Source organism: Cololabis saira, chromosome 6 (genome assembly GCF_033807715.1).
Source record: "Cololabis saira isolate AMF1-May2022 chromosome 6, fColSai1.1, whole genome shotgun sequence".
Taxonomy (NCBI): Eukaryota; Metazoa; Chordata; class Actinopteri; order Beloniformes; family Belonidae; genus Cololabis; species Cololabis saira.
In genome coordinates, this window is record NC_084592.1 from 3,530,135 (window position 1) to 3,558,038 (window position 27,904).

Below are 27,904 nucleotides of genomic sequence, written 5' to 3' on the forward strand. Positions count from 1 at the left end.
TAAAACTTTTATTTATACACGTCAGCGCAGAAAAACCCAGCTTATGTCAAACACCTGAATAAAGGAGTTGACTTCCAAGTCGTTCTTGTCAGAAAGTCTAAACTGGTGAGGAAAGGTGACATTTAAGTGACCTGGTCAGTAAGACTTCAACATCCTGAATAAACATGGTGGCTTTTAAAGCGGTGACCTGGACACAAACTTTTGTAAACTCCTGACTAAAAGGTGGAGGTTTTTAAAGCGGAGCCCAGGTGAGAAAGTCTTGTGAATCCCTGAAAAAAGGTGACATTATTAAGGCGGAAACCAGGCCAGAAAATGTGGGAAAGCCGCTGGGTTTTACTTCCCGCTGATGTTGAAGATCTCCCGGCTCTCGATGAGGATAAACTCCACAATCTGGTTCTGGTACACCATGTTGAACGCCATGTTCCCCGTGTCCAGCTCCGGCCACATCAGGGTGGGGCCGAACACGATGCCCATGCCCTGAGTGGACATCAGGTTCTTCTTGGAGAAGGCCAGGACTCTACACGGCAAGGTGAGCAGAGGTGACAAGTTAAAAGTGTTATATTCTCATCTGCTACAAGTTACAAACAGTGTGTCAAAAGTCAAGTCAAAAGTATAATACAAATGATTTATTAACAGGTTTATAATGACAATCAGTTCATGGTCTGTAATATCATAAAAATGGTTAAAAAGATTAAAAAAAACACAGAAATGCTGATGTGATTAAAAAGATCAGTCATAAGAAAGAGGTCATAAGGTGTTAAAACAGTTTAAAAACAGCAAAAACATGTTAAAAAGCTAAAAAGTATTTTATTTCAGTCTTTACCTGTGACGCTAAATTAGTCTTAATCTGAACGGTTCTGGGATGGATTGCTTGTGTCTCTGCCCACATACCTAGGAGAAATCGCGGTACTTCCTCACTTGAGTAAATGCTCTCGTTTGGGAAAGGCATCACTCTCGTGATTATTTCTCACCCTTTTTCAGGTATAACACAGTGTACATTTGATGTAGATTCTTCAGGCCTGGACATTTAGCGGATGACACCACCCACGACTCTTTATATTAAACCATTCAAAAGTTATTGCAGAAAGTAGGAACTATCAAATATGGACCAATCAGATGAAGGGTGGGTGCGCTTTTTGGTGTCTATCGTCGCCACGGTAACGCTTTTGACTGAGAAAAGTAATGCTCATCGTCGCAGGATGGAGACGCACATTTTGATGTATAACACACCTGGGTGCACGTTACGGTTCGGGCCGCATTAACTGCCGAAGGAATGGCATAAATTGCGCCAAAATGACACGATTAATTCAAAATGGCCGACTTCCTGTTCGGTTTCAGCCATGGCGCCAAGAGACTTTTCTTTAAGTTGCGACATGATACAGGTGTGTACCGATTTTCATGCATGTACGTCAAACCGTATCGTGGGGCTTGAGGCACGAAGTTTTCTAGGGGGCGCTGTTGAGCCATTAGGCCACGCCCATTAATACAAACCATTAAATATCACATTTTTCACCAGGTCTGGCTTGGTGCAAAATTTGGTGACTTTTGGGCACGTTTAGGGGGAAAAAAGGCCCTCATTTCATCTGAAGAAAAACGAGAACATTTCCTACAGATACAATAGAGCCTTTGCACTGTCAGTGCTCGGGCCCTAAAAATAGTCATTGTCATCATCATTATTATACAATATATGAAGAAATAGATACATTATATATAAAATAAATAAATAAAAATTAAATGAGAAGGCAATACCACTAGAGGCAACTACATGGTTTATTGAGGTTGGAAAATAGTGATTTTTTAAAGAGATGTAATGAATTAAGTTTTCTTATATTGATGGGTAGGTTGTTCCAATCTGATGGGGCTTTGAACTTAAAAGTACGACTGCCAATTTCTTTAAACATCAAAGGAACGAAAACGAATGGTTGCTGAGTGTTTCTAAGAGAATATGAGGATGTATATGGAATCAGATATTGTTTTATGTAAGATGGATGACTAAAGTGGATACATCTGAACAGGAGTCTGGAGCGGTGCTCTGTACCTGTGCAGGTGGCTGAACAGCAGCTTCATGGTGTCACGGTTGGGCGGGGGCAGCTGCTGGATAAGCTTTTTCACTGTCTGAAGTTTCACTTTGGACTCCTTTATCTCTGTAGAAGACAACAGCGTTTGATTAAGGGGAGTACTGGGACATAAACATGCACACAGCTGCTGTTTCCTGCTGGTAACGTCTTATTTGAATAATCACAACATTAAACCTGTGGGCGTTCACAGTTCTTGTTAAGAAAAAGGGGAAACCCCAAACGGCCGAGGCCTTCAGAGATATTTGGGTTTACTCACTGACAGCCTCCACTAGTGGGTGGAAGGACGTGAAGGGGAACAGCGGCTCGGGCAGCTCACGGAAGAACAGCTTGAGGGCTCCGGTGAGGACGTGGATGTCCTCCCACTGGCTGTGGTCCAGGTCCAGCTCCTCCTCTAGGGGGGCAGGCAAAACATCACCAAATAGGACTTTAGGTTCTGTCATTTAGGCTCACGCATGTAAACAGATTATTCCCAATGTTTCAGTAACCGGAATATTGACCTTAACCCCAGTTTTGACTGCATGTAAACGTAGTCACAGTCTTGGTGATACAGGTGTCGCCACACCCAGCCATTTACTCACATGTTCCAATACTTTCTCCCAAAATGGGTACACTAGTTTACATCCCCAGATCACAGACAAGCAATCTTGATATTTTCCATCTTCTCAAATGTTGCTGCACCTTTAGACCTGCAGCAGCTCCACATGGGTTCTTACGTCATGTTGTGCATCATTGAATCCTCCAACACCAGGAGTTTTTCCATGAAAACACTGATTTCTTCCAAGAATTTGATCCCTTTTTGGGTGCTGTGCTACTCATCAAGCTTTCAAAGCCCAACCAATACCCAGCCTGAGAATCTAAATCCCCAATAAGTCAAAGAAGACAAGTTGTGGACAAAGAGACAAAACAAAGCAAAACAAAGAGAGAAGAAGAAAAGTTTTAACCAACTCTTCCCTCGATCATCATGAAGAACATGACATCACTGACAGATAAAATGGATGAGCTTATGGACACAAGGACACAGACGGTCCCAGGAAGGTCAGAATGTCCTTCTTTGCAGCAGCAATACATTGTACAGCCTGTTCAAAAAACCCTTTTGGTATCACTTGCTAGATTTCACTTCCATAAGCTTTCTGGGGATAAATCTGTTGTACCACATCAAGTGAAATGATATAAAGCAACACATGTAGGCATAATTCAAGGTGTGGTCTTTTGATTGGCATTGTCATAGCCAATACTAATACTAAACTGTAGGATTGCATTATGTAATTAGCGACTCTAAAACTGTAGGATTACATGATATTGGCGACTCTGGCCAGGTGCCTAGCAAAATAGAAGTGGTTGCAGTTCCCCGCCCTCCAAAAGTTCACCAGGTGCGGCGTTTTGGAGGCGTTAACCAAAATAACCTTGTAAAAATTAAAACCAATGTACATTTGGTACCAATTACAGACCGAAAAATTAGATGCGGACTACTAAATATACGATCGTTAAGCTCTAAGTCTCTGTTAGTAAATGATATAATTACAGAGAGCAGGAGTGATATTTTCTGCTTAACAGAAACATGGTTACAGGAGGAAGAGTATGTTAGTTTGAATGAATCAACTCCGCCCGGCTACTTTAATCATCATATTCCTAGAAATACGGGCCGAGGCGGAGGAGTCGCAGCAATTTATAACTCCGGTCTCCAAACAAAAATTGAACCTAAGTGCAATTATAATACATTTGAAAGCCTCACGCTTGGTCTGAAATTTCCGAGCTGGAAATCAGAGAAGCCAGTTGTGTTAGTGGTAGTGTACCGGCCCCCTGCTGGTGCGTATCTAGAGTTTTTGTCTGAATTTTCAGATTTCCTTTCTGGATTATTGATCAGCACAGATAAATTCATCATAGTGGGTGATTTTAACATTCATATGGATGTTGAAAGCGATAATCTTAAATTAGCCTTCGATTCTCTTCTAGAATCAATGGGTATCTCACAAAAAGTGAATAAACCGACGCACTGTTTTAATCATACTCTCGATCTCGTTCTCACCTACGGTGTTGAAACTGATGGTCTGTTGGTGTCACCTGTAAACTCCCTTTTATCCGACCATTGCTTAATAACGTTTGAATTTAATATTGTTGATGTTGAAGTGCAAAATAGGAGGTATTATTTTAGCAGATGTTTGTCTGATGAAGTTATTGTTAAATTTAGGGAGGCCATTGCTTATCTCGCGACAGTGCGAAATAGTGATGTAGTCGAGGCCAGTGACCTGGGTTCTACCTCTACAGATGTTGATTTCCTTGCTAGTAACACTGCTGATTTGTTGCATTCAGCTTTAGATGAAGTTGCTCCTTTGAAAAGGAGGGTTTCTAGCCACAGGAGCTTAACTCCCTGGTATAATTCAGATATCCGCATGTTGAAACAAAACGTGCGTAAAATGGAAAGGAAGTGGTACTCTTGTAAGTCTGTAGACTCCTATCGTGAATGGAAAGATATTCTAATAGTATATAAAAAAGCCATTCGCAAAGCCAGAACAGCTTATTATTCAACGTTGATAGAGGATAACAAAAGTAACCCACGTTTTCTGTTCAGCACTGTAGCCAGGCTGACAAAGAGTCACAACTCTGTTGAGCCGTGCATTCCTGCAGCTCTCAGTAGTGAGGACTTTATGAGCTTCTTCAACAGTAAAATCACGAGAATTAGAGAAGAAATCAACCAGCCGGTTGTAGGTGTTTCTTCAGCTTTAGCGACTTCCCTAGGCTCTGACTTGACTCTAGACTGTTTTGATCCTATAGACCTCCCTGAGCTGACTTCACTCGTTAATAGAGCTAAGTCAACCACATGTATGTTAGACCCCATCCCGACTCGACTATTCAAACATATTTTTTCTCTTATTGGTACGACAATACTGGACCAAATTAACCTATCCCTAAGTTTAGGATATGTACCACAGGTTTTCAAAGTCGCAGTAATTAAACCTTTACTTAAAAAACCTTCTCTTGACCCAGACACCTTAGCTAATTATAGACCAATTTCTAACCTTCCATTTGTATCTAAAATTCTGGAAAAGGCAGTTTCAAGCCAGTTATGTGACTATTTGTATAGAAATGATCTGTTTGAAGTCTTTCAGTCAGGGTTCAGAATGCATCATAGCACAGAGACAGCACTGGTTCGAGTCACGAATGACCTCCTTATGGCCTCAGATAAGGGATTAGTTTCCATACTGGTTCTACTGGACCTCAGTGCTGCTTTTGACACTATAGATCATGGCATTTTGCTGCACAGGTTAGAGCACGTTGTTGGGATTAAAGGGACAGCTCTATGTTGGTTTAAATCATATCTATCTGACAGGTTCCAGTTTGTTCATGTACATGAGGTTTCTTCAGAACAGTCAAGGGTCTGCTATGGTGTTCCGCAGGGTTCAGTGCTAGGGCAAATCTTGTTCAGTTTATACATGCAGCCATTGGGAAGTATAATCCAGAATCACGGCATACACTTTCATTGTTATGCTGATGATACGCAGCTCTACTTGTCTATGAAGCCGGATGAAACAGAACCGTTAGTTAAACTTCAGGCATGTCTTAGGGACATCAAGGACTGGATGTCCAGAAATTTCTTGCTTCTAAATTCAGATAAAACAGAGGTTATCATTCTTGGTCCAGAGCATTTTAGGAAGGGATTAGATGGTGTTGCGATGGCTTCCAGTGCAACTGTGAGAAACCTTGGTGTTATTTTCGATCAGGATTTGTCGTTTAAACCATATGTCAATCAGGTCTGTAAAATAGCCTTTTTCCATCTCTGTAATATTGCAAAGATTAGGAAAATCCTCTCGCAGAGTGATGCAGAAAAACTAGTTCATGCGTTTGTATCTTCTAGACTAGATTACTGTAATGTGTTGTTAGCAGGATGTCCAAGTAATTTGCTGAATAGGCTCCAGCTGATCCAGAATGCAGCAGCACGAGTGCTGACAGGAATCAGCAGGAGAGACCACGTCTCTCCAGTGTTAGCGTCGCTCCATTGGTTACCCGTAAAATTCAGAATCCAATTTAAAATTTTATTACTTGCGTATAAAGCCCAAAACGGCTTAGCTCCGCATTATTTGCAAGACCTGATAGTGCCTTATGTTCCTGTCAGAGCTCTCCGTTCTCAGAGTGCAGGTTTACTCGTAGTTCCTAGAGTATCCAAATGTAGATTTGGAGGGCGGGCGTTCTGCTATCAGGCACCACTACTATGGAACCAACTTCCAATCTGGGTTAAGGAGGCTGACACCACCTCCACCTTTAAAACTAAACTTAAAACATTTCTGTTTAGTAAAGCCTATAGTTAGTGTTTAGTAAACCTCTAGCTGGTGTTGGTAAATCTCTAGGTAGTGTAAACTTTAGTGTGTCAGAGTCGCTCCTGTAGTTTCTTGTGCTGGCCCCCCCTTCTCCTCCCTTTTCTCTCTTTTGTCCATGTTGCAGCATCCTTTGCCGGACACCGGAACCTGCAGTGTGGGAGTGAGGGGGGCAGGGTAACAGCCCGGGCAGGCGGGGGAGAAGGTTTGTCCGTCAAGACTCCTCTCCTTGGCCCTGCCCCTTTTCAACCCTTCCCCGACCCTGCACCCCAACCTGGGACCTGATGATTGGGCCGGAGCTTCGGGAGCTGCGTGCTGGCCTGCGGTCCCCACCCCTGGTCATCCCGTTGCTGCTTCCACCTGCCTGCTGTGCTGTTGCCGTCCCTGACCCACCAGTCTGGCCCTCGGCAGGAGGGTCCCCCCCTACGAGCCTGGTCCTGCTCAAGGTTTCTTCCCTCCTAAAGGGGAGTTTTTCCTTGCCACTGTTTGGCTTAAGGTTTTTCTCCCACTAGGGGAGTTTTTACCTGCCATTGTTTATGTAATAACTGCTCGGGGGTCATGATCTGGGTATGGGTCTCTGGAAAGCGTCTAGAGACAACTCTGTTGTATTAGACGCTATATAAATAAAATTGAATTGAATTGAATTCAATAGCTTGCTGTCATCACTTTTGCTACAGTATGTAGTACTTAGCACTGTTTTGACTTCAACATGGTTCATGTACAGTAGATCAGGGGTCTGCAACCCAAAATGTTGAAAGAGCCATATTGAACAAAAAACAAATATGTCTAGAGCCGCAAAAAATGAAGTCTTGTATAAGCCTTGGAATGAAGACAAATGGAGAAAAGCGAAATGTCGAGAAAAAAGTCGAAATGTCGAGAAAAAAGTCAAAATGTTGAGATTAATGTTGTAGTACAATCTCGAGAAAAAAGTTGAAATGTTGAGAAAAAAGTTGAAATGTTGAGAAAAAAGCGGAAATCTCGAGAAAAAAGTGGAAATGTTGAGAAAAAAGTGGAAATGTCGAGAAAAAAGTCAAATGTTGAGAAAAAAGTGGAAATCTCGAGAAAAAAGTCAAATTTTGAGAAAAAGTCGAAACGTCGAGAAAAAAAATCAAAATGTCGAGATTAAAAAGGAAGGGAAAAAAAGAAGAAAAAAGGAAAAAAAGAAAAAATAAAGAAAAAAAAAGAAGAAAAAAAGGAAAAAAAACGTTAAACATTATTGAAAAAGCTCCAGGGAGCCACTAGGGCGGCGCTAAAGAGTATGGCTCTAGAGCCTCGGCTTGCCGACCTCTGATGTAGAATAAAGAGCTGTGACCTGTACCAGTAGGCCGCCCAAGTAGCTGTGGTTTGCCCTGTAGCCTCTGGAGACCGAGCTTAGCTGCACAACACCACTTTCAGGTGCCATTTTAGTAGCGTCTCTTGAAATAAGGACTTTATAAGGAATAAGTAATTTGGAAGGTATGCAGAGAGCGTCTCCAAATAGATTGACAAGACAGCACCAGACAGAGAGCAGCAGCAGGGCAGACAGGGAGGGAACAGGAGAAGAGAAGTGTCCGCCTTCGCTGAAGGCAGGAAAGATATTTACTACCCTTAAATTAATCCAATAATCACATTTTGTCAGATATTGTCTGACAACATCCACCATACAAACTCATTCAAGCAAGATTTGTAGTAACTGACCCTCATCAACCATGAAGCGAAGTTTCTGAATGGTGGCCAGGTTTCCACTGACCCTGTAGATTCCATCAGCGTCTAGACCTGAAAACAGCACCGGCGTTAATTCAGAGGTGAACGGAAAGTCAGGAAAAATTACTTTAATGGCTGATTTTTCAGCACAAATGGGCACAAAATAAAAACGAGCACAAAAAGACATGAATGTCATATAAGAGCTGAGTATTAGGGCCAGGCAGGAGAAAAATAAAAATAATATTTTAGAGGAGGAAGATTTTTTTTTCATTATGCACTTCAAGAAAAAAGTTGAAATGTCGAGAAAAAAGTCGAAATGTTGAGAAAAAAGTCAAAATTTCATGAATAAAGTCGAAATGTTGAGTGTTGACTACTTGAATTATGTTAGGTTGGTAACAACAAGGTTCAGAATACAAGAATTGGCTTTACGATATTGATTTGAAACACATATCACTCATATGCAGTTTCATAACTTCAGAAACCTACCCTTAACGTTCCACTCCAAGGATGTTAGTTAGTTAGTTAGTTAGTTAGTTAGTTAGTTAGTTAGTCAAATATTTTTTCTCCACCATGGCCCTAATACTCTTCCGTAGATTTTTGAAGGACCCGGGGGATGCGTTTCTTGGCACTTCGACATGACACAGGTGTGGCGCTGCTCAGGAATGACAGTTGTTGTTAACTCTCATTCTCACTGAGAAGAGAAACGTGTTGGATCATTGTATTCATTAAGAAGTCACAAGAGATTACATCTAAAATGACAAAAGGTCCGACCTGTCAGCAGGGTCAGCCCCCACTAAAAGGTTCAGGTAGCTTAGAGCTGGAGGGATCTAAAAGGATCTTCTTGGTAACCTAAATCAGATGATGATCCAGTCTTCCTCCTGGAACAGCAGATCACCGAACTGATCACTCGAAACTCTTCACTGTCTCCCAGATGTGCCAAAGCTTCCAAGATTGTAGAATTATGAGCAACTTCATGCAGTCATTTTTTTTTAGAAAATGCATATAATTGTCAAACATTGTCATTTGTCAGTTTGATGAAGAAATATGATAATTGTTAAGTTAGGTGGGTTTTCTTTTTCTCTCTCTCTCTTTTTAGCACAATTGCCATATTTTTTTTTTCTTTGAATCAAAAATAATATGACTATCTGTGTTTGACCACAGCTATTTTGTGTTATTTTATAAATTTGTTGTAGTTTTGGTTTTGTTTTTTTTAAATTACTTTTATTTGGGAAGTTTTTTTTTTTTTTAAATTGCGTAATTTGTAATTAGATTTTTTTTATTATTACATTAAGTGGTCGAAACCGAACAGGAAGTCGGCCATTTTGAATTAATCGTGTCATTTTGGCGAAATTTATGCCATTCCTTCGGCAGTTAATTCAGCCTGAACCGTAATGTGTCCCCAAGTGTGTTATACATCAAAATGTGCGTCTCCATCCTGCGACTACACGCATTACTTTTATCTTTCAAAAGTGTTACCGTGGCGACGCTAGACGCCAACAAGCACAGCCCCCCTTCATCTGGTTGGTCCATATTTGATAGTTCCCCAAAAGGCACCAAATTTTGCATGCAAGCCAGGCCTGGCGATAAATTTGATATTTCATGGTTTGCATTAATGGGCGTGGCCTAACAGCTCAACAGCGCCCCCTAGAATACTTTTCTCTGTCATAACTTTTGAATGGTTTGACATAGAGAGTCGTGGGTGGTGTCATCAGATTCTGTATGGAGTCCTTGACCTTCATTGGCCTGAATTAGCCCCGCCCCTTCTTCTGATTGGTTGTCCCTTTTTTCTGCTATAACTTTTGAATGGTTTGACATAGGAAGTCGTGGGTGGTGTCATGGGACTCTGTAATGAGTTCTTAAGCTTCGTTGGCCTTAATTAGCCCCGCCCCTTCTTCTTATTGGTTGTCCCGATTTTCTGCTATAACCTTTGAATGGTTTGACATAGAGAGTTGTGGGTGGTGTCATCAGATTCTGTATGGAGTCCTTGACCTTCATTGGCCTGAACTAGCCCCGCCCCTTCTTCTGATTGGTTGTCCCTTTTTTCTGCTATAACTTTTGAATGGTTTGACATATGGAAGTCGTGGGTGGTGTCATTTCTGATATGCTTATGGGGGGCTGTGGCCGTGAGTGCGAGGGCCCGTTCATCGCTGCTTGCAGCTTTAATTGAAATTTGATTTCTTAGGAAAAAGGGACAGATAAAATAAGCTTAGTCTTCTTTCTGTTCCCTTTCATTCAAGGAAAGAGATTTGTTGTAATTATATTGAACTGTTTTGTTTTTCTTTTAATGAATGAAATAAAGAATAAAATAAAATAAAAAATAAAATAAATGTAAGATCTAATCTCTTGTGACTTCTTAATGAATACAATCATCCGACACGTTTCTCTTCTCAGGGAGAATGAGAGTCAACATGTGATGGACGTCTGTTCGCCTCACAACTGATCACTCATTGATGTGTGTCCGCATCTCCGCGCAACACAAACAGAGGTTGAGCTCATTACTTTAATGCATAATATATGTGGTAAAATTAGGTTTTGTGCGCTGTTCTTTCGTCGTTCGTGTGTAAATCAGTAATTTTCAAACGCAAGATTTTTTTTTTTCCAAATCCCTCTTTACTTAAGGAGGTGCCAGAGGAACATATGTTGGTGTGTAAAAGGAAGTGTCAGAATTTTATAGTTGGGTACTGTCAACCGACAGCATTCGTGTGGTGGTATGTACATTTTCACACCAGGTCGCGATACCCACAAACCCACGCAAACTTCATATTTCAACATCCAACCATGAGTGTGGAAAATTACGATGGAGTATTAGGGCCAAACTAAGACAAAAAAAAAATGAAATTTACAAGAATAAAGTCATAATATTCTGAGAATAAAGTCATTATATTCTGAGAATAAAGTTGTAATATTACAAGAATAAAGTCGTAATATTACGAGAGTAAAGTCGTAATATTACGAGAGTAAAGTCGTAATATTACGAGAATAAATTCGTAATTTATGAGAACTCTAACAGGAAGAGCTTCTTCTCCCTGTGTTAAACTGAGGAATATTGAACATCTTGTGAAGTTATATTTTGGTATCGGTTTCACAAATAAGGAAATACTTTATCTTTTGGCACATCAGCATCGAATTATTATCAGTATAAGGACTTTAAAACGATTGTGCAAACAACTGCGTCTATTTTGAAGAAGGAACCACACAGACTTGGAAGAAGCATCTTTTGTGGAAGAGGAAATATATACTATACTTTACTATACTATACTATACTATACTATACTATACTATACTATACTGTACTATACTATACTATACCAGACAGCATCTCTTCCACAAAAGACGTATGCGCTCTTCCTGTTAGAGTTCTCTTAATATTACGACTTTATTCTCATAATATTATGACTTTATTCTTGTAATTTCCCTTTTTTTTGTCTTAGTTTGGCCCTAATACTACGTCGTAGAAAATAGAGTGCACAAGTTTTTTTTTTTGTGTGCTGCACGGTCTGTACATGAGGCCTGGAGCGTTCTTGTGTTTTAACACAGGGCCAAAAGGAAAAGACATCAGCAATACCCTTAAAGAAGCGATTGCTGCTATACATCAGTCTGAAAAGGGTTATAAAACCAGTCCCACACTATTTGGAGTTCAATGTTCTATAGAAAGAAAGATTATTCACAAGTGGAAAAAATTCCAAGAGCGTTCTCAACCTTACCAGGAGTAGACATTCCAGCAAATGTATTTACTCTGCCCTCCTTCTGTATGTTGTGGGTCATCTAAGCTTGTATATAGAACCACTAAAATCAGATGTTTTCCATTATGTTTTTGCACACACATAAAAAAACATGATTAAAGGCAATGACTTTTACAGATGTCTCTATCCATGCATACTTAATCGGTTTTCTTCTATCCCGTCGAGAACATATTGATCAGTTTGTAGAGATCATACCTCGTTTCTCAACAGCATCCAGGCACATCTGAACAAACTTTGGAATGGTGGTTCCCTCCCGTTTGCAGAGAGTCAGTAGGTGGCATCCAAACACTCGATCTGAGACAGAAGTCCAGACACACAGATCTAGGTTGATTTAAATCACATCAACCTGACAGATTCCAGTTTGTTCATGGTCATGAGGTTTCACAAAGATTAGGAAAATCCTCTCCCAGAGTGATGCAGAAAAACTAGTTCATGTGTTTGTATCTTCTAGACTAGATTACTGTAATGTGTTATTAGCAGGATGTCGAGGTCATTCTCTGAATATCCTCCAGCTGATCCAAAATGCAGCAGCACGAGTACTGACAGGAATCAGCAGGAGAGACCACGTCTCTCCAGTGTTAGCGTCACTCCATTGGCTACCCGTAAAACTCAGAATCCAATTCAAAATGTTATTACTTGCGTATAAAGCCCAAAACGGCCTAGCTCCCCATTATTTGCAACACCTGATAGTGCCTTATGTTCCTGGCAGAGCTCTCCGTTCTCAGAGTGCAGGTTTACTTGTAGTTCCTAGAGTATCTAAATGTAGATTTGGAGGACGGTCTTTTGCTACCAGGAACCATTACTATGGAACCAACTTCTATTTGAAATGATATACATACAGTACAGACCAAAAGGTCGGACACAGTCTGTCCAAACTTTTGGTCTGTACTGTGTATATATATATATATATATATATATATATATATATATATATATATATATATATATATATATATATATATATATATATATATAAAATACAATATACATATACCGTGACCCGGTGTCCCCCGAAGCCAGTGCCGAGGACCTGGTGTCCCCCAAAGCCGCCCCTAGACACCTGCCCAGGACTCTGCTCATGCCACAGCCCAAGCCAAGGTCCCGAGAACGGCCGTCTGCCCAGTCCCGAGAACGGCTGCCCGCCCCGTCCTTAGAAACTGCCCAGTGCTGAGAACGTCCGGTCCCGTGAAAGACCGTCTGCTTGGCCCCGAGAGAGTCCCCCTGAACTGTCTCGCAGGTCTGCCCGGCCTAGTGCCCAGGCCCCCTGAGTTCTAACTATGTGTTGGCTCTTTCAAACCTCTCTAAGCTGCCAGTGAGCGGAACAGTACAGCATCCGGATAAAAACTGAAAATCTTTATAATAAACAGTTTAGGAAGTAGGGAACCTTTGATGATGCCCTTCTCCTGGAGCGTCTTCATGGACGGACGTCTGACCATGAACTTCTTCAGCCTATTCTTCACTCCGTTCTTGTCAGCACTGTCTGATGCGCTGTGCTTTAGCTTGGAGCTGCTGAACATATCTGTTAAAACAAATGAAAGATGATGTAACACAGTTGTTTCCTCCCATCTGTAGATACATCAGACCAGTTACCAGCTTAGTTAGTGAACTGTTTTCTCAAACAGCGTCTGTGTAAAGTGGCCTTCAGCTTCACTCCAGGTCTTAATTTTTTATAAAACTCATTTTAGCATCCTCAGGCAATACAAAAAGAGCCCCCTCCTTTTTCCCCTCTACGTTCACTGTTCCCGTTCATCTGTACTGGCATTAAAAACAGCAATCAACATCCTCCTCAACGAAGAACAGAGTGAAACCGCCAGCAACCATGCCAGTGATGTCACATTTGAGCTTCTTCAAAGATGGCTCTTTGTGGTGAAAATACGACATACAACATCATTTTCCAACTAAAATACATGCATCTCAGGTTTAACCATATCCACATCAAAAGCATTAAAAAGCATTAAAACAATGTTTCACTTCCATTTTAAATCTGCTTGACTTATGGCGCTTTTCCACCAGTACCTACTCAGCCCGGCTTGCCTCGGTTTGGTTCTTCTCCACTAGGGGTCTAACGTGCCGAGTAGATACTTTTTCTGTATCTATTCTGCTGAGGTTCTAAGCTGCTGAGTCGGCTGTATCTGACATCATCACACTACAGGCCACCGATTGGTCAGGGGGTTGGAGTCAGACGTCTGAGTCAGGAGGAGGAAATCAGAGAAAGAGACTCTGACGGATTCTTGTTCATTTTATTCCAGCAGCAACGACAGCAGAAGTCTGTTTTATGGTCCAACTCTGAGGTGCAGATGTTCATAAACCTGGTGCTGAGGAGAGAATTAAAAAGGGATCTAGACGGAGATAAGGAACGACCAGATCTACCAGGAGCTCTGTCACTTCATAGCTGCTCACGGCTCCAGCTGACTTTTCAGCAGCGCCGAGTACAAACTAAAAACTATTAAAAAGCGTTGCCGCTTGAAGCTTCTCTCATTCTCATTTTTTAACTGGATATGGAACACAAGCCACAGACCCAGCAGCACATCTATCATCTCCTCCAGGTTCTACATCTTTAGTGTTGTTGTCTTCTTCATTTAGATCCCACAATCAAATACTTCACAGCAGCTTCACTCCAACCTCCTACTTCTGATCTGGGTGTTAAAAAGAAACGAGGGCAAGGCAAGTCGAGTCGGGCTGAGTAGGTACGAGTGTAGAAGCGCCATTAGTGAGGACTTACTGATGGAGCGTCTGTGAGCTGGGTTTTGTCGTTTGGTGTTTGGGGAGGCGGCGCCATGTCCAGGTAAGGAGCTGTGTCGGGGGAGGTGCTCTGAGCTGTTGGACCTCTGCAGTGGAAAGCCTTTGTTGTCTCTGGTCTGAAAAGAAAAAGGTTCAAATCAAATCGCATACAACATTTACATCAGTCACCGTTGCTGAACTTGTGTCTCTGACAGAGACCAGATGTTTATTGATGTTGCGTTTTGTGTGTGGTTTCTTACTGATGCATCAACAGTCTTTCTGATGGCATCATACCATTTGCTGGCAGTGGAGTAATTGTCCGCCTGGATGAGGTACTCATTTCCTGTGTTAGTTGTCACCTGGAACAGATACACTGCTGATGAAAGCAGGGCCCTCTGAAGAGCTGGCAGTCATTTGGCAGCAGAGGTCTCTCAGACCCACTGTACACTCACATGTCCCATGTTCCAAGTAGAGAGCGTTGCTTATGGCTAAACATCTAATGCCAGCCAATGAAACATGTGGGAAGGACAGTTTCAAAGTATGCAGCTTATTTGTATAATGAAGACATTTGATTCGTATGTTAGTATGACAAAGCCGTGTCAGAACCACCACTCTTGAGCATTGACTTGAAACTCAATTCATGCGTTTGTATCTTCTAGACTAGATTACTGTAATGTGTTATTAGCAGGATGTCAAAGTAATTTGCTGAATAGGCTCCAGCTGATCCAAAATGCAGCAGCGAGTACTGACAGGAATCAGCAGGAGAGACCACTTCTCTCCAGTGTTAGCGTCGCTCCATTGGTCCCCATAAAACTGAGAATCCAATTCAAAATTGTACTACTTGCGCATAAAGATGATCAAAGGGGGGGGACCAAAACGGCTTAGCTCTGCGATATTTGCAAGACGTGATAGTGCCTTATGTTCCTGGCAGAGCTCTCCGTTCTCGGAGTGCAGGTTTACTCGTAGTTCCTAGAGTATCTAAATGTAGATTTGGAGGACGGTCTCCTGCTACCAGGAACCGTTACTATGGAACCAACTTCTATTTGAAATGATATACATACAGTACAGACCAAACGTTTGGACACACCTTCTCATTCAAACTAATGAGGAAGTTGTTCTTGTAGTTTGTTGTGCTGGTCTGCCCCCCCCCCGCCCCCTTTTTTCTCTTTTGTGTATGTTTGCAGGCCAGAGCTTCAGGAGCTGCATGTTGACCTGCACTCCCCCCTCTGATCATCCCACTGCTGCTTCCACCTGTCTGTGGGGATGTCTGGTAGATGCTTGCTGGCTTCCTGACTTGCAGCCCCGCCACCACCACCTCAGTGTCTGCTGTCTACATCTGTTTACATAGTCATCCCTGTAGTGCACCAGTTAGCCATTGTGTCTGTGTCTCTCCTCTCTGTTCTTCATTCTCTCTGTCTGTTTTCTCTTTCTCTCTGTCTGTTTTCTCTTTTCCTGCTCTGCCCAGCTGGTCTTCAGCAGGAGGGTCCCCCTTATGATCCAGGTCCTGGTCCAGGTTTCTACGCCCTTATGATCCAGGTCCTGGTCCAGGTTTCTTCCCCCCTTATGATCCAGGTCCTGGTCCAGGTTTCTACCCCCCTTATGATCCAGGTCCTGGTCCAGGTTTCTACCCCCTTATGATCCAGGTCCTGGTCCAGGTTTCTTCCCCCCTTATGATCCAGGTCCTGGTCCAGGTTTCTACCCCCTTATGATCCAGGTCCTGGTCCAGGTTTCTACCCCCTTATGATCCAGGTCCTGGTCCAGGTTTCTACCCCCTTATGATCCAGGTCCTGGTCCAGGTTTCTACCCCCTTATGATCCAGGTCCTGGTCCAGGTTTCTCCTTATGATCCAGGTCCTGGTCCAGGTTTCTTCCCCCCTTATGATCCAGGTCCTGGTCCAGGTTTCTACCCCCTTATGGTCCAGGTCCTGGTCCAGGTTTCTTCCCCCCTTATGATCCAGGTCCTGGTCCAGGTTTCTCCCCCCTTATGATCCAGGTCCTGGTCCAGGTTTCTTCCTCCTAAAGGGGAGTTTTTCTTGCCACTGTTTGGCTTAAGGCTTTTCTCCCACTAGGGGAGTTTTTACCTGCCATTGTTTATGTAATAACTGCTCGGGGGTTTATGTTCTGGTCCCTGGAAAGATCCTAGAGACAACCTCTGTTGTAATAGACGCTATGTAATATCATTGAATTGTTGAAAGTATTGATGATGCAGATTTAACCATTTTCTAGTGGTTTGAAGGCAGATTTAACTTCTTTTGTATAGACGCTATATACATCAAATTGAAATAGAAACTGAAAGTGTTGTGTGAGCGTACAGTCTTAAGTGATGCACAGAGGAAACACTGACAGCATTGTTACCTGGAACACATTTTTCCTGCTGGATTTCTCCGACGTCCATGCGATGACTGCCCCGCACAGCTGGACCACATCTGTCTTCCCTCCTGGTTTCTAAGCACACACAAGGTGGTCATGAGTTCAGACTTCACGTGTCCTTAGACTAGAAAGATACTCAGTCTTTTTTAGCGGTCTTTTGTTAAAGAAATCACAGTTTTGCCTTTCCTCCAGGGTTATGTTTGTACGAGGAGCAGATCCCAGCTGCGGTTACTTATCGGCTTCATCTTGAATGTAGCATAACATTCTTAATTCATCTTCTCACATACAAAGCCTATAAAGGCTTCGTTCCTCCATATCTTACATACTTTATAGTTCCTCATACCACGGTCTGTGTGAATACTGGATTCTGATTGGCTGGCAGGTGTACATTATAAGTGATAGCCTACACCTAGAAAACAAGTTCGGTCAAATTGCCTGATAACTTTAATATCAATGCGCTGGATCAACTGCCAGGTGGTAACCACGGCAACGGAGATTCAGAGAAGAAGAGCCGGCTACCGCAGGACGGTGACATGAGTGATTTTGTAATTTCTATTAATTTATTTGGTGAATTTAACAATTTTGATGACTGGGATGCAGAAGAGGAGAGAAAAGAGAATAGGCGAGCGGAGCTGAGCGGACTAGAATATCTCCCATTGCTGAGTTGTATCTCTGGTCCGTCCTAGTTACTGGAGAATCAACACTGTGTCCATTAAGGACCTTATGGGACGGTAGTGATTGTTCCAGGTATTAGTCAGACCCTCAGGTGTTACCAAGGTAACTGAGTTATGGCTTGTTAAAAAAAATTGTAACTTACCAGGTTCCAACAGCTGACGAGAGATTAAATAGTCCGCTCAGCCGCTCAGCTGTGGCTTGTTATAAAACTAATGATTTACACTGAAAACACATTAAAGCATGAATAACTGATTTAACATTTATGTTTTTGGTAAGTGACCGTGGTATAAGCGGGATAATGCCCTTCAAGGTGTACATTAACATAAATACATGTATATGGACTTCGCAGAGGCAAACCGTCCTCCACTTCCCGTTGGGCGGTTCACACCCCTGCGTCATCCATATATTCATGTTAATGGAACCTCGTCAGGTATTATCCCTTACATATTATCCCCAACATGCACTTGGCTCTCAGACTGCAGGATTACGTATGGTTTCCAAAAGGAACAGAGGAATCAGAGCATTCAGTTGTCAGGTCCCTCTCTTGTGGAGCCAGCTCCCAGTTAGGGTTTGGGGCGAGGACACCCTCTCTGGATTTACAATTAGGCTTCAAACTGTCCTTTTTTTATAAATGTATATATAGTGCTGGCTCAGATGCCCCGTATCAGTCCTGCAGTGCTGCCGTAGGCCTTAACTCCCGGAGAGCTCCCATGATGCAATGGGCTGTTTGTACTTTTCTATCTGTACATTATTTTACTCTGTGTTGAAATTGGTTTTACTGTAGAACTGAAAGGAAAATATTTGTTTTCATACAAAAGCCGTTTCTTGTTTGTCCTTGTAGAGCAGCAGTTGGTCTGTCGTCAGCACGGTCCACACTGAAGACCAGTTCTTCCTCTGCTTCTTGCCGCCTTCTGAGATTTTGGCCACATTGAGATGTTCTCCTTTTAGCTCCACCTGCAAACAGATCCAGAAAGCTGCTACTGGCTACGTTGGTCTGTCCTCAGAAATATCCACCCAGCCACCGTGAACTAGAGCTGAACAAACATGGTTGCCACTGTTTCTGAGGTGCTTTCAGACCTGTGGCCCGTTTGTTTTGTTCCGATTCAGGGACTATATTGATACAGTTGTTTCGTTTGTGGCGTTTGTGTTCACAAGGCAACCGTCTGTAGCGGTTCAAAGCTGTTAACAAATGCCATGAACCTACTGTTCTCTCATTGGTCAGAAATGAACGCGGAAGGAGTTTCCTCTTCCGTACCCCGGGAAAAACAACAACTATGGAGCATCGAACCACAGTTATGAATGGAGTTGTGTCGGTTTCTGTGTGGATTCTGTTCTCACTGCAAATGAACCGCTCCAGGTCTGGAATGGAAGCGAGCCGAGACCACCTCTCCTAGGAGATCTCAGCTCGCTTGTTTTGTCCCGCATCCGGGCGCGATTGCTGTGTTCACATGTTCCAAACCAACTGATCTTTAGGGGGAAACGCTCCCTGTTTCGGAACAACAGCTCCAAACGGGACAGGAGTGAAAGCACCCTAAGCAGAAATATCCAAACGACCAAACAGACATTTCAGGTCTTCAGATTCCTGAGAATGATTAACAAAGACTGCAAATATTTTAGATTTTAAGTAAAACATTTTTGACGTCACCACTTAAACAATAAAATAACAGATTAGGTTTCTTAAAAATGGATCCCAAAGGTTGTTTCACTCACCAGTGGCTCAATTCCTGCTGCTCCTGACATGTGCTGGGACTGATTCCTGCGATGTCGGGAGAGCTGAAGGAGAGAATGTGAGTGAAACCTGCTCTGTGGCAGTTTAGGATGCTGGTTTGACCTACAGGTCTACCTACAGGCCTGGGCGGGAGGTCCGAATCCTGCAGCACCATGGATTTGGACTGACTGAGGCGGTCTGCCGAGGTCTGAGGGTTCTTCACACGCATCTGCACCGCTCCTTGCATCCCTGCGCTGCAGCTGGGAAGCTGAATCAGAGGCAGCTGCTTCACCTCGCTCTGGAGGTTTGTACTTCTGTTGATCAAGAAACAAAAAAGATGAACTCAGGTTAAATGGGCTAAGAATAGTTGAACCTCGGATTCAGGAGGAACAATGCGGTTTTCGTCCCGGTCGTGGAACACTGGACCAGCTCTATACCCTCCACAGGGTGCTCGAGGGTTCATGGGAATTTGCCCAACCAGTCTACATGTGCTTTGTGGATCTGGAGAAGGCATTTGACCGTGTCCCTTGTGCCATTCTGTGTGGGGTGCTGAGTGAGTATGGAGTCCGGGGCCCTCTGTTAAGGGCTGTCCGGTCTCTATATGATTGGATCAGGAGTCTGGTTCGCATTGCCGGCAGTAAGTCAGAGTTGTTCCCGGTGCATGTTGGACTCCGGCAGGGCTGCCCTTTGTCACCGGTCCTGTTCATAATTTTGAAGAGGACCAGTGACTGCTTTTTGCAGATGATGTTGTCCTGTTGGCTTCATCTGGCCAGGACCTTCAGCATGTGCTGGGGCGGTTTGCGGCCGAGTGCGACGCGGCAGGGATGAGAATCAGCACCTCCAAGACTGAGGCCATGGTTCTCCACCGGGAAAGGGTGGCGTGCCTTCTCCGGGTGGGTGGAGAAGTCCTGCCTCAGGTGGAGGAGTTCAAGTATCTCGGGATCTTGTTCACGAGTGAGGGAACGATGGAGCGGGAGATTGACGGATCGGTGCAGCGTCCGTAGTTATGCGGACGATGTACCGGACCATCGTGGTGAAGAGGGAGCTGAGTCGAAAGGCGAAGCTCTCGATTTACCGGTCAATCTACGCACCTACCCTCACCTATGGTCATGAACTTTGGGTAGTGACCGAAAGGACAAGATCACGGATACAAGCGGCCGAGATGAGTTTCAGAGTCGAGCCGCTGCTCCTTCACATTGAGAGGAGTCTGCTGAAGTGGCTTGGGCATCTGTACCGGATCCTCCTGGACGCCTCCCTAGGGAGGTGTTCCAGGCATGTCCCATCAGGAGGAGACCCCGGGGAAGACCCAGGACACGCTGGAGAGACTATGTCTCTCGGCTGGCCTGGGAACGCCTCGGACTCCCCCCGGAGGAGCTGGAGGAAGAGTCTGGGGTGAAGGAAGTCTGGGCATCTCTGATGAGGCTGCTGCCCCCGCGACCCGGGAACGGTTAAAGCGAGGGACGATGGATGGATGGATGGGCTAAGAATGGGGCAAAGAGCTCTTCCTCTTTGAAATGTAACAAAAGAAGTTTGAAGGACCACTTGACTGCTGTTTTGTAACTGTTTTCCCAATGTATTGTTGTACATGTATCCATGTTCTTTTTGTTTTATTTTTTTTTTGTGTTTCACTCATAGTGACATGTACCGTCTTATTTGCTCAGGAGTCAATATAAGTAATATAAGTTGTAAAAACAATATCCCATGCACACTCACACACGCTTATTTTTTTGTCTTGATTCTTTATTATTTAAATATTGCATTATTAGTTTGCCATCACTTTTGTGTAGTTATACTTTTTGTATGTTAAAGCAGCACTATGTAACTTTTCCACCTTAATCTAATATTTCATCATCATCATTGTGATGGTACATCAACTTCCAACAGGTTTAATGAACCTCTGTCATGGTCTGAGGGGTCTGTATCTCCTTCACTGGCACTATGTAACTTTGAGGAGCATGGTAGGAACCCTGCCACACTAAAAAACTACACATTTTTACGGCTTTGACTGCTTTACGGCATACGTCACTTCCCCCTCCTTCCCGATTCGTAGTCCAGACCAAAGCTGGGCGGGGCGTGGAGCGCAGAGCTCCGCAGAAGCTGGTAACCCGTTGCTGTGTTGTGGCAGCTCCACACAACAGACGTGGGGAAAAGATCGCTAATGGTTTAACTTTTCACCAGTTTCCTGCCTGGAGGCAGAACCACGGAGACCAAGTATCTGAGATAACAAAGAGTCGTCGGCTTGCTTGGATCGCGGCTGTAACGACCAAACATAACCTTCCACAGTAAACCACAAACACTCACACAGACCGGGTCGGATCAAAACACGGGTTTTATTCCCCACTTCTCCAGCTAAACGCAGTTGCTGGCCAGCTCTCTGCAGTGCGATTAACCCCAATCTGCAGATAAAACTAATTTGTTGAGGAAAAAATATTAACTCTTATTTGTAGCTGCAGAGGAAAAAAATAATCTCACAAGGAAAACAAAAATATTGCTCACGCCTCGGAGCCTCTTCAACATAATATAGCAGTCAAAAAAAAGAAAAGAGAAGTAAGAGTAATACAAAACATGTACTGTATGTTGTACTATTATACAAATTTATTGAAACACATGGCGAGTCAAACATTTACCAAAGCAGCTGCCAAATACTCCTAAACAAGGTAGCCGGAGACGGTGGTTGTGCAGAACTGCGGCAGTAAATCCTCATCGGAGCTCCACTCTTTGATAGGGATTTCATATGAACCCAAACCGTTAATAATCATTATTTTCTCCATATACCGCTCCCTGGCTTCCTTGTTTAAGGTATCCCGGTAAATTCCAGTTCCTTTCCAGCAGTTTAACATCTTTTTTTTTGCGTTCCGTCTGTTCACTTGGTGAAACAGAAAAGTAGTTTTGAAAGTCCGTCCCGTCTTCATTCACTATCAAAACAAATGCACGTGACGGGGACAGGAGTTTTCCGGCAATACGCGCTGGTGCTCATGGTAGTGTTCTTTCTGGTAAAGCACTACCGCTTTTGTCCAAAGGAGCCGCCAAACTCAACAAAAGCTGAAAGTTACATTGTGCTGCTTTAATCTTGTGTTCTTTATAACACATGAAATTTTAATAACTTCGGCGGAGGCTTCAAATAAGCCCATTGGGTTTTTTTGCCTCTTCCTGCACCTATAGTATTTATATTTGATATTTCCTGTATATTTTTTAAAAATGTGCAAAACAATAAACTAAACTAAACTAAAACTTGTAAAATGCATGTAAATAATCTACCTGGGCCACACATAAAATACAGACCAATCCCATTCAACATGGGCAAACACAGACTGCAAAACAGCAACTCCAGAAATCAGCATGAAGTTATCTTCTTTTAAGCAAAAATGTCTTTGTTCATATTAAAAGAACCTTTTTTTGGACTTGAATTCTTAAAACTGGCAAAGAAAAGTCTTAAATTGAATTTTCTTGAAATAAGTTTTTCTTGTACATGGTTGGCTGGGTGATCGCACTTTTGTTAAAATGGAATTATGGTTGTTATTGTTCTTTTTATCTTGTTATACTTTTTTGTCTGTTTTCTGTTATTGTAAACTTGTAATTTTGTTTGTTTGTTTGTTTGTTTGTTTATGTATTTGAGCACATTGAGTCCATGTGCTTTATGAATAAATTTGCCTTGCCTTGTTCTTCTTTATTAGAAATGAGTTTTTTGCAGTGCCGGTAAGACCACCGTGGTTTGTGGCTAATGCATTTAGTTAAACTTCCTCAACTCTATGATTCTTTATTTTAAATTTAGAACATATTAAAATCAAGGAAATTGTCACCACACCATCAATGAGCGCAACAAGAGTGCAAATATGAATCTAAATTAAATACTTCTGGTTCAATAAAACCATATTAAAAGTGAAATCAGTTGTCAACTGTGCTGAATGAACGAGTGCCTCCCAATGGCAGGAAGTGCTGTGTGTCTCTGAGTAGTACGTCCCAATTAAAGGCTCTTTTTTCTCTTTTGTGCATGTTTGCAGGCCGGAGCTCCAGGAGCTGCGTGCTGGCCTGTGGATGAATCTCATGCTGTGTACAGCTCCTTGTTGGTCTCTGCTGAGAACACGTCTCGGAACAGGACTCATGCTGTAATCACGTTTAAAGTGTATCTATAAGTAAACAATCAGTTTGCTTTCAATCAGCGAGCTATGAATACTGTTTCTTCAGCCTTAAATTTCCCTTTTTGGAGCTTTGATTGCTTCATTTTGGTTACACAACATTCGTCCTTCTTACAGCTACAGGAAAAAAAACCCCCACCTAAACGAATGACTCACTTTAACAATTAAAAAAGGAGCAAATTATGAGGAGATAAAAATATAAACAAAACAGATCAGATAAATATGATATGTTCACTGTGACGTCCCAAAATTCAACTCAAAAATAAATCGATCTCCACAAAAAGCCAGGAAATAATATCAAAGACTGTGACAACAAGGCAGCAAGGGTTCATGTCATAGATTTTGTCTCGTTTTCAAATTTCCTAGTTTGTTTTTGCATTTTCCCTGATGCCTTCTGTCTGTTTTATTTTGAAAGGTTTTGACCTTCCCTCCTTGCATTCCACTTGTTACCTCCCATGATTGTTCCCAACCGTGTCTCCTGAGCCCATGGAAGTCATGACCAAAAGTTAGTACCCCATTCTTTAATTCAGGGGTTTATGAATCAGGACATAAATGCCTAAAAGCTGTTGAACCATGGGAGTTATAATCTTGTACTTCTATTTCCTGGTCTCCTGTATGTGGCCCTTTGTTTTAGAGGGAATGTGCGTGATGTCACAGATGCGACTTCACAGCGGGTTACGCCCTGAGTGTCAGAACGTGGATTTGTGGTTCCCATTTTGTATCAGGTAATGTTGGATTTTTGGGTAGCTAACGTTAAACGGTCAAATCATAAAGTTCGGTGTCCTCATCACTTTAATTTCTACAACAAATCCTGCCTTGAAGTCGGACCAAGCGTCAAGACTTTTGTAAGCCTTCAAGCTTTGCTTCGGGTATTTCCCCCGCGTAGAAATTAAGTACATAGAAATATCAGGAAACTGGATTGGTGGCCAAATATTAATGTCCATGGACCACTGGTTCTTGGTAACTGTACCAAATATTAATGTCCATGGACCACTGGTTCTAGGTAACTGTACCAAATATTAATGTCCATGGACCACTGGTTCTTGGTAACTGTACCAAATATTAATGTCCATGGACCACTGGTTCTTGGTAACTGTACCAAATATTAATGTCAATGGACCACTGGTTCTTGGTAACTGTACCAAATATTAATGTCCATGGACCACTGGTTCTTGGGGTAACTGTACCAAATATTAATGTCCATGGACCACTGGTTCTTGGTAACTGTACCAAATATTAATGTCCATGGACCACTGGTTCTTGGTAACTGTACCAAATATTAATGTCCATGGACCACTGGTTCTTGGGGTAACTGTACCAAATATTAATGTCCATGGACCACTGGTTCTTGGTAACTGTACCAAATATTAATGTCCATGGACCACTGGTTCTTGGTAACTGTACCAAATATTAATGTCCATGGACCACTGGTTCTTGGTAACTGTACCAAATATTAATGTCCATGGACCACTGGTTCTTGCTAACTGTACGGGTAACTGTCAAGTCCAACTGCTTTGATTTAAGCCCATAATCGGCTGTTATCCCGTCTTTTCCACAGTTTCCCCCACTAGTTGCAGACATTTTTGCTGATGTTTTGCCACTCAGTGAGAGTAAGGGGGCGTGTTCCAGTGGGGAAGTGACGTCAATGCAGACCCTATACACTCCTGGGTCCTTGTCTCCGGTACGTGTGTGCTTTCTTTTTTGTTTTTCATACTTAAACCCCCAATTTGTATTAACGCGACAGTCATTTAAATGACATGTCCTGCTGTAAACATCTGCAGCAGCTCCTCAGATATTTCCCGGGGTTCAGCTTTACACAGTACCCCAATGTCTTGGGAGCCCGGGTTGTTTTCTAATGATCATTCGAATCCGTTTGACTCAAAACAGAAGATGAACTACGCTGCAGCGAACTGAAACGTGCTGCTACTTTACAAGCAAAATTGTTGTCAACTTGTAAGTGAAATAATTATGTTAATGTTATGTTTACAACAGAAATAAATTCTAGTTTTTCCACTTCATTTTAAATTAATTAATTATAATCTTCAGACTGCGGTCAAGTCTCCACCCCCTGCTGGGTGTTTTCACATCATAATAAACAGCAATGTGTAATTGTGTTCTCATATAGTTGTTAGATTCCTATTTCATTTTATGACATCAGTGTTATAAGTATTTACATTGTAATAACACCAACTTCAGCTTCAACTTCAGTACAATCAAAAGTTGAGTACAATATGATTATAGGTACTTGTACTTGTACTTGATTATAGGTACTTGTTTGGGTTCTTGGATATATTGATTGTCCTGTGTAAGGATTTACAATTTTCACTACATATTCAGACACCACTCCTGAATGGCAACAGTGGAGTGTTGTGGACTATAGAGACTAGGCAGTGGGTTTGGGCACAGCTAGAGCCCCCATCTCAGAATCTGGGGTGCAGAGGTGCTCCTTCACAAGCACACGTCTATGACTACATATTTTGTTGTTGGTGTAGAACTCCTACCCCAATTCTGTTGGTCTGTCTGAAGTGTTTTGTCCAGCTGTATCGTCCAAAATCCATGTTGAGCGAGGCTTGAGTCCAGAATATGTTCCTGAAGCCAATCCATCCATCCATCCATCCATTTTCTATACCCGCTATATCCTTTGTGGGGTCACGGGGGTCTGCTGGAGTTTATCCCAGCTAATTTTCAGGTGAGAGGCCGGGGTTCACCCTAGACAGGTCACCAGTCCATCACAGGGCCACATATACAAACAACCAGACATACTCACTCACACCTACGGGCAATTTAGAATCATCCATTAACCTAGCATGCATGTTTTTGGACTGTGGGAGGAAGCCGGAGTAAGCGGAGGGAACCCACGCAAGCACGGGGAGAACATGCAAACTCCACACAGAAAGACCCCGCTGGGCCTGGAAGTCGAACCGGGGACCTTCTTGCTGTGAGGCAACAGTGCTAACCACCAAGTCCTGAAGCCATGGCTCCAAAAACATACGGCTCCTTCTGTCACCCATCAGTGCTACAACCTTATCCATCCTCCCTACGGTGATTAAGGAGCAAAATGTGAGAAATCCAGAATGAAGAGCAGGGAAACAAATGAAGAGCAATAAAGAGGAGGTATTACTCTTCTTTGTTGCTCTTTGTTTGTTTCCCTGCTCTCCATCCTTGACCTCTCTTTAACTCCTGCATTTGAAGTCCTTTTTCTGGTCATTAGCTGGTCTCCGGATGGCTCAATCTGTTGCTTCCACGTGCAAACCGCTTTCCATTGTCATGGATACTTATCACAACAAATGAGGAATTACCAGCAGCAATCTTCCAGGCAGACCAGCCTCCAAACCAACAAGAAAAAATGTGTAAAAAAAGTATAGTTTAAATGGTAAAAGATCCTAAAAGGTAGAAAAGAAAGACACAATTTGATAGAGCACCTGCAGAAGGCTGCCACTAGAGCAGCACCATTCTAGAGGGAGAGATCCTTGATAGTGTGTGTGCAGGTGTGTTTCTGCATGCACACTTGTGTGTGTACTGATAAACACATAAGGCTGCAGAAGCTGTAAGAACATTTGGCTTGCTTTCGACTGGAGTTTGCATGCGTCACTCTGTTCCTCAAGTAAAACAAATAAAAAATGCAGACATATGGTCTCAAAAAAGAAAAAAAAATCTTTTAAAAATCACCAAGTCAGTACCAACTCCTCTGAAGTTGATCTCAGCCAAAAGTTTTAAAAAACCTTCAGCTTGATGAAACCTGTTTGCGTTCTTCACAAAGAACCCCAACGTCACTTCTGCTAAGAACTGTTAATATTCTTTTAGCACCACTGGAAAAATGATCGAATTATTCAAATGTTGAGGCTTAAGCAAGCAGGAAGCAGGCGGTGAACGCAGCATCTCTGACATGAAGAGGGGTCTATACCTTTTTTGGAACGATAAAATTACACAGGCTGACTGAAATAACAAAATTAACCACCATCATGATTACTGCGTTTTCATGCAGCGTAAAACACTGAAACCCTCCAGACAACGGAAGCCAGAGCTTCAGCAACGCATGATGTCTTCATACACCCTTCACATGAGCACAGGGGCCCACTGGGCAACTCGTTTCTCAACTTCCAGCTGCAACACAGTTAAAAGAAAAACTAAACACACAATACGTTCTTTAAGAGTTTTTACAAAAGCATGAAGTGTGTTTGTTTCATCCATCACAAACAGACTATCTGAGCGCGGAAGGATAAAAACACGTTTGATCTGGTGGTGATGCGGAATCCTGCAGACATGAACGCTGCTGAATCTTTTCAACACCCAATGAAACCAAAAAAAGTCCAAAATCGAGAGTACTTTTGATATGTTCCTACCTCATACCCGCCATCTCTGTGTGTCAGATCCCTGACGAATCTACGCAGTCACGGCCTGACAGTTAGAGGAAGTAAGATTCATCACGTGGTTTCTTCAAACCAGCCGTCTCTCACAGTACTGCTGCTGCAACCTCCCCA

The 27,904-nt window shown here is 42.7% G+C and overlaps 1 protein-coding gene across 1 annotated transcript; it reads right to left on the reverse strand.

Moving 5' to 3' along the window:
• On the reverse strand, nucleotides 1-27,904 carry arhgap15 (Rho GTPase activating protein 15). The gene is made up of 13 exons (XM_061724330.1): nucleotides 27,767-27,904; nucleotides 19,427-19,601; nucleotides 19,290-19,352; nucleotides 18,393-18,533; nucleotides 16,890-16,979; nucleotides 14,796-14,894; nucleotides 14,537-14,672; nucleotides 13,199-13,333; nucleotides 12,010-12,108; nucleotides 8,066-8,143; nucleotides 2,335-2,469; nucleotides 2,039-2,144; nucleotides 1-517 (listed from the first exon to the last, which is right to left on the reverse strand). The coding sequence occupies exons 1-13, from the start codon at nucleotides 27,778-27,780 to the stop codon at nucleotides 334-336; spliced, it is 1,455 nt and encodes a 484-aa protein (XP_061580314.1). The 5' UTR covers nucleotides 27,781-27,904; the 3' UTR covers nucleotides 1-333.